Here is a 9,465-nt window from a genome sequence, read left to right as displayed (position 1 = left end):
CAGGCGGAACGCCGCGCTACCGGAACCTCCACGCCGGGGCCGGGCCTCAGCGGACTCGTATCGGGGTGGTACTGTACATAGTCACACACAGGATCCCTCCGCTGAGTCATTTAGTTCTTCAGTGCCGCTCTCCTCGCGGTGCCGCCGCTGCTTCGTTCCCCGGACGCTGTCACGTCGGTGGGGAAGGCTATTCGCGGGGCCCTGCCGCCACAGCTGCCGCACCAGCTCGGTCGTGTCCCGGACGGGGAGTGGGGAGTGCCGGCACCGTAGATCCTTCCGCACGCCGTGAGGTGATGCGGCAGGGATCCTCCATTTTGAGCGCCTGAAGCCTGCGCGGCCGGTGAGTGGGGCTGGGACAGCGGTGGCCGCGCTCGGTGGCTGGGAAGGTGGGTGCCTGGCAGCGAGGTGGGTGCCTTGCTCCAGGTGATCACTGGCGGGGCGGAGGGCAGGCCTGTGGAACGGTCCCTCGGCGCCACCTCGCTGGGCATGGCAGCGGAGGAGGGTATCTGCACCCCCAGGCCCGTCGGGGCCCAGTGGCGCCGGTGACGCTAAACCGAGCTGTCCTGCGCCGTTCCCTGGGCTGGCCCCGGCCGCTGTGCAGCTGCCCAACTGCGTCTCGCCGGCCGCTTAATGCGGCTGGACACCGCCCCAGCGACGGGCCGATCGCTGTACGGGCAGGGGATGGTGTCGGCTGTCAGCCCGCCTGCGGGGAGAAGGGTCAAGGAAACTGTTTGGACTAACAGCAGGGTGTAAAAGAACGGCTGGTGAGCTGGCTGCTACTTAATGGCTGTATTTTGATTTAATCTGTTAAAACAGGTTGCTTGTTAATCAGTTATTTAATAGGTACTTTTACAAAGACATTGCAACTCATGCTTGGGACTTTCTTGCAGCACTGTAAAATTATTTTAATATTGTAGAAATACATAACAGTTACAGAAGGGCAAAAATTACCTTTTGTGGCATCAGATTTACGTCGTGCATATATACTTCTGTAGCAGTGGGGTTTGAGCTTGGTTGATTTTGTGCATCATTGAAATAACTGTATTGATGTAAATAGATCAGCTTTCATAGTAATAAATCTTGTGTGAACCACTTCTTATACACAAAATGCTGTCACTGTCCAAAAGTCTGCTCCAGTGTCCTTCAGGTACAAGCCAAGGTCCTTCAATGTGGTAGCTCTTAAGGAAGCATTTTTTGATGAACAGTTCTTGGCGTAACAAAATGCTGTAATAAAAGAATGTCTCTGAATTAGTTTTCTGTAGGCCTAATGAGTTGAATTGGCTCATGAGAGACTGGAGAAGTACCAGAGCATGTGTTCAGTAAGCAGGAAGAGTGTGGGGAATATGGAATGGCAACTTTGTCCTTCTGATGATAGAGCTGTTACAACCTTAGCTTGTACAGTCCTTGGGTGGTTTGTACAGCTGGTTTACAGCTTGCGTATTAATAGGACAGAAGTTGGCTTGGTTCTTGCAGTTGACTATCACGTTTCCTTAAAAATGTGGTTTTGTCAATGAAATCACAGAAAGAGGATTTGACTGCGTGATAGTTGTCATAGGTGGCATCTTGAGGCATTGGTTTATTTCCGTTACCTGAAGTAAGGGAATGAAAGCCTGTCTTCTAGCAGCTATGCTGTTTATTGTGGCATCCGAGTTGTTTTTTCATTTGGGCTTCTTGGAAATCTAGTGCTGAATGGAACCGCAAAATACCATTTCAGCAAGCTCAGCTTAATGAACTGAGGCACAATCACATTTTCCTAGACCACAGATGGCAGGTTTTGTCTAACATTCTTAAAACTTTACTGTACTCTGGTATCCACATCAGTGGCTAGTGTCAATTACCTAGATTAAATAGACCCAGGCCTTTAACTTCTTGGGTTAGCATGTTTTCTAACTCTGTTGCTATTTATGGAGTAGTCCCAGTTTTTGATCATCTTATACCTGTTTCTGGGGCTGAGATTCAGTCTGTCAGAATGGGAATATCCAGGAAGTTTCTGTTCCCTGTTGGTGAGATTCAGGGTTGTAAAGTGGGAAAGGGAACGATGAGTGCTGCAGGTCCAGTCACTCGTAAATAACCACATACATGCACAGCAGGCCTGTGTGTATTTGTTTGGAGAATTCAGGGGTGTGGTGTTGTCATCCCCTCCTGAGTAAAACAGTGACTGGTGTCCTTCTGACCAACAGCTTTTTTGCCTCTTCTCTCACAGAAAGTGTTTATCATGTTGGGTTCTGGGTTCAAGGCTGAGCGCTTGCGAGTCAACCTGCGCCTTGTCATCAATCGCCTGAAACTGCTGGAGAAGAAGAAGAGTGAGTATTTGAGGGGCAGGTGTGATCCAGGATGCTTTTGGGGCTCAGGAGACATGAGGAGAAGGTTTTTCTGGAATCTGGGTGCTCTCATGGGCTGAGTATGGAGTAGCCTTTTGCTCTTCTTTGCTGGACCCAGGCCTTGCAGTCTGCGCCAGTGCGTGAGTACCTGGGGGAGCAGGCTGGCCACAATGTGGCCTCTGTCCACTTTCCTGGCAGGCATGTCAGAGTGCAGTTTATGGGGTGCATGGGGTGGTAGCTGTGAGCTGCGTGGAGGGACATGTCAGTTTGCCCCAGGGGCCTTTCCTGAGCCTTCTGTGGTCACAGCATATTGGGGAACTTCCTGGGTGCTGTAGGAGACTCTCCCCAGCTGTGCTGTCCTGCCCTGCCCAGACACAGATAAGATCCATGATTCTGACTGACTCTGCAGAGAAATTGAAGACAGAGGAGTGTTTGTAGCAGCTAAAAGCCCACACACCTTTCTCCTGTGAGTTAGTGTGCTAAAACCTAGACAGAATGGCTCCACAAAGCCATGGCTGAGTGAGTGTCTTGTGCTGCAGGGGCTCGATGAAGGAGAGAGATTGAAGCTTTGTTTGTGGTGGGGACTGTGGGTGGGTATGGAGGCAGCAGCCCTTGCCAGTACCGTGGACTGGCCTTGGATATGTGCTATAGCTGAGCTGGCCCAGAAGGCAAGGAAGGAGATTGCAGATTATCTGGCAGCTGGAAAAGATGAGCGTGCCAGGATTCGTGTGGAGCACATCATCCGTGAAGATTACCTTGTGGAAGCCATGGAGATCCTGGAGCTGTACTGCGATCTGCTGCTAGCCCGCTTTGGCTTGATTCAGTCCATGAAGTAAGCTCTGGCCTAGAGGGTGTGCTGTGGGAGAGAGTCCAGGCCCCCTGGGCCCAGGAAGGGGTTCTGCTGGGGGCACACCTGGCGCGCAGAAGGGCACCTGTGTTTGTCTTGGTGTCCTAGGGGCTCAGAGACCTTGTCTTCCCCAGGCAGGGAAGACTCTGGAGCCCAGCGTGGAGGATGGGGTCTTTAAGTTTAAGGAGATGGAAGGCAGCAAAGACTAGGTGCTTGGTGTGGAGATAGGATTGTCTTCTGTTGCCCTCAGGGAGCTGGACTCTGGCCTGGCAGAAGCAGTGTCCACACTGATTTGGGCTGCACCACGACTCCAGTCAGAAGTGGCAGAGTTGAAGATTGTGAGTAGGGTTGTTTGAGGGGTATTATGTGTGCAGGGTGGGGGTGACCCTGCCAGAAGCTGGTGGAGGCCTTTGCCTGGGACTGTGTGTTGCTAAGGCAGATTACCTGTTTTTATGGGCCCTGCAGACAGAGACCCCAGCATAGGTGTCCCTGGAGCACTGAGGATGGCTGAGGCTTCTCAGCTGGGACACTCAGTGACAGAAATGAGGATGATTTGGGGAGGGAGGTAGGGAGGTGGGTAGGTGGGTGGGCAGCTGTACAGGCTGCAGCAGGTGCACAGTGTATGATGGGGGAAAGCGAAGGTGTGCATTTTCCCAGTTTTCTCTCCTGCTACAGGTTGCTGACCAGCTGTGTGCCAAGTACAGCAAGGAGTATGGGAAGCTGTGCCGGACAAACCAGATTGGGACAGTTAATGACAGGGTAATGAACTGGTAGAACAGCTGGAACTAGCAGAACAGACACGCCTGCTGTGGCATTCTGCCCCTTTTTCTGTCACCAGTGACTGATGTCTGTGGCTCACTGCAGAGCAGGGTGGGCTGGCTGTGCTGCTGGGGGCCTGCCTGCATTAGAGCGTGGGAGGTCCCTGGCAGATGGGGCCCTGCTGTGCTGGCTGTGGATGGAGAGAAGCAGAGCACATGGAGCCCTGGCCTATGGTTGCCAGCAGCCTTCTCTGTGGCAGTGCCATGCTAGGGCAAAAGGCCTCCCCAAAGCTGCACTGTGCTCCCTGCAGTGTGTGGCCCTGGCTGGGACAGAACTGCTCTCCCCCAGTCCTACTGAGTGCCTCTGTACCCTTGTGTTCCAGCTGATGCACAAGCTGAGTGTGGAGGCACCACCCAAGATTCTGGTGGAGAGATACCTCATCGAGATTGCCAAGAACTACAACGTACCCTATGAGCCTGACTCGGTAGTGATGGTGAGTGAGGCACCTGCAAGTCTGGAGCTTCCTTCTGTGTTCCAGTGGCTGAAATGTCCCATTTGTGCTGTGTGGGCTTCCAGAGCACAGGGCAGTGGCATTCCAACAAACTTAGTGGTGATTGTGCTTTGGTATCTTCTAGACAGATCTAGTGTAGCATGATCCCTGCTCCTTCCCACAGCCCTACAGCATGTTGTGTTAGGTAGTTGTGCTGTAGTCTGCTTCCCTTTCTGATTCCCGTTAATATCATTGTGTAGCTGCTGTCTGTTCTGTCCATTTTGTGTTGTCCCATCTTGTCCAGTGACAAATGGTGTTCAGAGCGCTGCGATCAGAATAGAGATGTGTGGGTGAGCAGAGTTCTTTCATCCTCTCCAGGCTGAAGCCCCTGCGGGTGGAGAGGCAGTTCTAATTGACGTGGGATTCACGGATGATGTGAAGAAGGGTGGCCATGGAGGGGGAGGAGGTGGTGGATTTACAGCCCCGCTGGTTGGTCATGATGGAATAGTGCCCATGCCAGTGATGATGCCTATGCCCATGCCAACACCAAATCCACCCTTCTCCTATCCACCTCCAAAGGGACCGGTAAGTGCCTTTGCTTTGAGCATTGCCTTTTCCTGTGGAAGACTCCAGCTGTGCTGCTTAGCCCTGTGCTTGCTGACTGGGAAGTGTCTGTACCTGACAGCTTGGTGTGTCACAGGGTCATCATGTTGGTGTGAGGCTGTGTGGGATGGCAATTGTTAGCAGTGCAGCTGAAGCTTTATGTTGCGTCTTCACTGTGGAGGTTCCTACCCCTGTTCTCCAGCCAGTCCTCTTTGCCTTCAGAAAACAGCGGAGTCCAGACTTAACTCCTGAGGCAGTCAGCAGACTGCCAGGCTTGTGACCAGGGGTTGGAGCTGCACTTTGAAATGAGTAGGCTGGTAGTGTGCCAAGATTCGGTCAAGGAAATAAGGTGAGTTTCTGGGGTGGGAACAGCAAAGAAAAATGAGGAAGTGCCTTGCCTTCAGACCTACAAGGGAAGGGGACCAGGTCAGTGGTTCTTGGAAATAATTTATGGGGGTGGAAGGTGGGAGCTGAAAAGAGCAGTTTTTTGAATTCAGTAATTGATAAGATGTGTGTGTAGACTGGAGAGTGGCAGAACAGTGGGATGGCTTGGAGTCTTAATATGGTCCCAGCAATGCTGCAGTGTGTTTTGTGGAAAATATGGGACATGTATCATCAGCTGGCTGTTGGCACAGGCATAAATACATATATATTTATTAAAAAATAAATAGGTCTTGGAGGCACTCATGGAGGAATAGCTCAAGTGTGCTTAATGCAGGATATTATTACCCTTTTTGTCCTGGTACTTCCAGTGCCTCGAAAGATGAAGTGTTTAATCATGCTGGTTCTTCATAATAACCCGTAGTTCTGGTAGCTGGATCTGGTTGCTCCAGGTGACTTACTAGGAAAAGTTTCTCAAGTCTTCAGTATAAACTACATCGGGTCAGATACTTGCCTGCATTTATTTTAGACTACTACTTTCTCTTGACTCCCATTACAGCTGCAGTTGTTGTATTGTGTCCCATGGTGACTCCCAGGTGAGTAGTCTGGTGCATGACTATAATCTCTTTGTACAGGAGAACTTCAGCGACCTGCCAGTGGGGACCTACCAGCCTTTCACTAACATCCATCCACCACCAATTCCGGCAACCCCACCAACCTACGAGTCCGTAAGTGCCTGAGCTGAAACACTGTTGTGGGCAACAGAGGAAACCTCAAAAAGAGTGCAGTGGTAGCCACAGGAAAGGCAAATGTTCACTAAGCACACTGCTGTCAACCTTTGGAGCTGTGCTTGGCCTTGCCTATGGGCATGATGAATCACTGAGCGCATGTGATGGGAGAATGACCTGTGAGGAGATGTTCCTCATTCTGCTGTGTGCTTTGTCTGCAAAAGAAAGCCAAAGCTTATTTTACTGCATTGTTAAAATTATGATAAACAGTTAGCAAATAGCCCACAAATTTTGTTTTTCACACCATGAAGAGTGTATCACCTTCAGTCTGTTCATGGCTTTTGAACTAGTTCATCGTTAGCCTGGATGACAATTCTAGCTGACCCAGATGATGTACGTTTCGAGACTCTTCCTTTCCCAGACTTTTCTTAACTCCTTGGGGACAACAAAGGAGAGGCTGGAGCTTTCTCTTTATGTGCTTGTCTGTGTCTTTGTTGCTGCTGTTTGTGACCATGCTTTCAGTGATGTGCTGCTTATTTTTGCAGTATCCTGAGTAGGGATGAGCATAGCGAAGCAGCTGTACATGCTAACACCTTGTACTAGCTGCACAGCAGCCTTGCGTGTCCAGGAGATGCAGCAGTTGTTAGCTGGTTGGGGCTAGATGCCGCTGACTGCAGCCTGCAGGGAATGAGGAGTTATACCAGTGCAGCTGACCATGCCATGGCCCTTTGTCCCCACCGGACCAAGAGCTGGGATGGGGTCACTTCATACCTTGCTACTGGTTACAAGGACCTGTCCTTATAAAAGAAAGGAAGCAGTAGCTGTGATTACATGAAGAGGGCAGTCTTCTCCCACTTAAGTCCTTGATAAACGTTTCAGACCAGCTAGTGGATGTGCTCTGTTTATCCAGTTCCAGAATATGGCCAGTGAAGCTGCTTTAAAGAGCAGGGAGAGAGGAGAGTTGAAGCACTACATCCTTTTCCTGGGAAGAGAGGCATGTTCTTCTGAGGGTGCTGGGAGCCAGGGTTGTCTGCCTTCCTGGGGAGGAGCAGGGTATGTGGGTGTGGCTGTTGTTGCCCATGAGCAGTGCCTATGCACCTATGTGATCCTGTGCCTGGTAGGAGAGCGAGCTGTAGTAACTGAAAGTCTTTTTCAGATTGATGAGCCTAATGCTGACAAGGACGCTTCTGTGCCAGTAGCTGGTGAGTATGTCAAGAGGTATGGGAAACCTAGGGTGGTTAGGGGCTGTTTTTAGCTTGGGATCCTAGTGTTCCTGGGAGGAAGCTTTCCATATAGGGAACAATGTGTAGAACTTGACACATCTTGAGAGCAGCATTTGAGTTCAGAGAGGACTCTGATGGAAATGGGGAGTATCCTCTCAAAACAGGGAGGATTCAGACTTCTACTGGGATACTCAAGAACTGGCGCCTGACTTTGAAGTCAATACCGGTTCTCCAGCTTAAGCTGTCTGGTCAGACCAAGTATAGGGTGCTGCAGGATAAAACAAGAAAGCAACAGCTCTGAGTGATAGTATATTTTTACACAGTGTAATACTGTTTTGCAGCAACAGTATGAAAGAAATAAGCACTAAGAGGGTAGATAGGTTTGTATTAACATCAGTGTTGAGGCTGCATACAGCAGGGCAGGACTAGTAGGGATAGCAGTTATTCCTTGGTCCATCAGCGTAAAGGCTTATGAGATGCTTTATGCATCCTAATTGTGTCATAACAAAATTCTCCTGCCATGTACAGTGTGGTTCTGCTATGTGTGTTTTGAAAGTGCTTGTTATTTCTAGCACTTGATGAGGGTGGAGAGGGTTTTGAAAGGAAGTAAGCTCTTGCCAGCTCCAGCAAAGATTTCTAATGAACTAATGGAGTCCTCTGGGGATTTGGTGATGTGTGCTGAGGAAGGTAAGCCTATGGGTGCACTGGGGTAGGCCTATGGGTGCACTGGATCTGGCTGTATGCTTCCGTTTCAGCTGAGTGAAAGCATGTGATACCTGCGTGTGTCTTTAGGAGGTGTTGGAATGGAGGAAAATGGGATTTTGAGTGCCCATGTTGCAGTCCAGTCAATATAGGCACGTGGGAGCCTCAGCCCACCTGCAGCTGGCTGTGGGCAGCAGAGGGGGATTTTCTGTCTGAGGCAGCCATAGGATAGGGTCACCAGTCTAGGTCTGCTATTGCTGCAGCCCCTTGCAGCCTTATACATCTGAAATGTTGTGGGTTTCCCCCTTGACTATGCGTAGTTGGAATGCATGACCAATGGTACTACCTTCTTGGTAGAAGGACCTTTTTCTTGTGTGTCTCTGTTTGGCCTGATGAGAGGGTGGTGATGGTGGGGTGAAGTGGTATTTCTCTTACTCTAAACAGGGCCTGGCCCCAAGCCAGAAGCCTCTCCTAAACCAAAAGCTGGAGCTCCCAATACCTTCGATAACTTTGTCCTGCCTGAATTACCATCTGTGCCAGATACGCTGCCAACAGCATCTACTGGCGCCAACTCTTCTGCCTCTGAAGACATTGACTTTGATGATCTTTCTCGGAGATTTGAGGAGCTAAAGAAGAAAACATAAAACCGACTGGGCTGTAACTGCAGAGTGAGGGGCAGGAGCTGTGACAGCTTCTCCTCTCTGAAATGGACTCCCCTTGAAATTGGTTTCCTGTATTAACCTCAAATGAATGCACTCCTCTTTTTGAGCTGTCTTCCTGCTCTACTTAAAGCAAGTGCTGCTGCTTTCCTGATCTTTGTCGCTCCAGGAGGCAAACTGGGGGGAATCTTGTGAGACTGGAGCAGGGAACAGCCCTTGTCACTCCAGGTAGCTATACATGAAAGCTGTGCTTGATGTTCTGGCACTGTGCCCCCTGCCTCAGAGCAGGGAGGTGAAGGCTGAGGTAGGATGGCCCTTTCTCCTCTCCCCCGGTGCTCCCAAGGGCAGCAGCATCCACAAGTTGCCCCTGTATGCTCTTATGGCCTGGATGGCAAGGGTGATTAAGTCCCTTTGGTAGGAGTTCTAACTAATTGGGACTGAAGCAGGGAGTGCAGTTATGAGGAGATAAGGCCCTGTGGCTGTGCAGGATGCTGGCACTTCTGCCATCTCCCTGGCTCCTGCTGCATCTGGCTGCAGGTCATCTGATGTCCTCTTTCACTCCCACCGGACTCTTGGGGCTCCCCATGGCTCCCACGTTCCTGGCCGGATTCTGTTCCCCGTTCACAGGATGGCAGCACTGGGAGTGCGAGCTGGCCGGGCGGTGGGCTAGCGGAGTGGCACAGCGCATGCCACCGGCCTTCTGGCTCAGAGCTGAGGTCGAGGCACCGATGTTGCTTACCCCAGATGGTGGT

General features: G+C 50.8%; 1 protein-coding gene across 2 annotated transcripts; it reads left to right on the top strand.

Annotated features, from left to right (window-relative positions):
• The first annotated feature begins 120 nt into the window (after positions 1-120).
• On the top strand, positions 121-8,822 carry IST1 (IST1 factor associated with ESCRT-III). 2 transcript variants are annotated; one of them, XM_055726564.1, is made up of 10 exons: positions 121-340; positions 2,204-2,303; positions 2,973-3,153; positions 3,419-3,506; positions 3,844-3,927; positions 4,310-4,420; positions 4,796-5,002; positions 6,037-6,129; positions 7,286-7,331; positions 8,499-8,822. In XM_055726564.1, the coding sequence occupies exons 2-10, from the start codon at positions 2,216-2,218 to the stop codon at positions 8,696-8,698; spliced, it is 1,098 nt and encodes a 365-aa protein (XP_055582539.1). In that variant the 5' UTR covers positions 121-340; positions 2,204-2,215; the 3' UTR covers positions 8,699-8,822. The 2 variants fall into 2 exon arrangements, with proteins under 2 accessions (XP_055582539.1, XP_005432323.1); XM_005432266.4 differs by having other exon boundaries at positions 312-386.
• The last annotated feature ends 643 nt before the right edge of the window (positions 8,823-9,465 follow it).

Source organism: Falco cherrug, chromosome 14, assembly GCF_023634085.1.
Source record: "Falco cherrug isolate bFalChe1 chromosome 14, bFalChe1.pri, whole genome shotgun sequence".
Taxonomy (NCBI): Eukaryota; Metazoa; Chordata; class Aves; order Falconiformes; family Falconidae; genus Falco; species Falco cherrug.
This window is presented reverse-complemented; position numbering and strand designations above follow the sequence as displayed.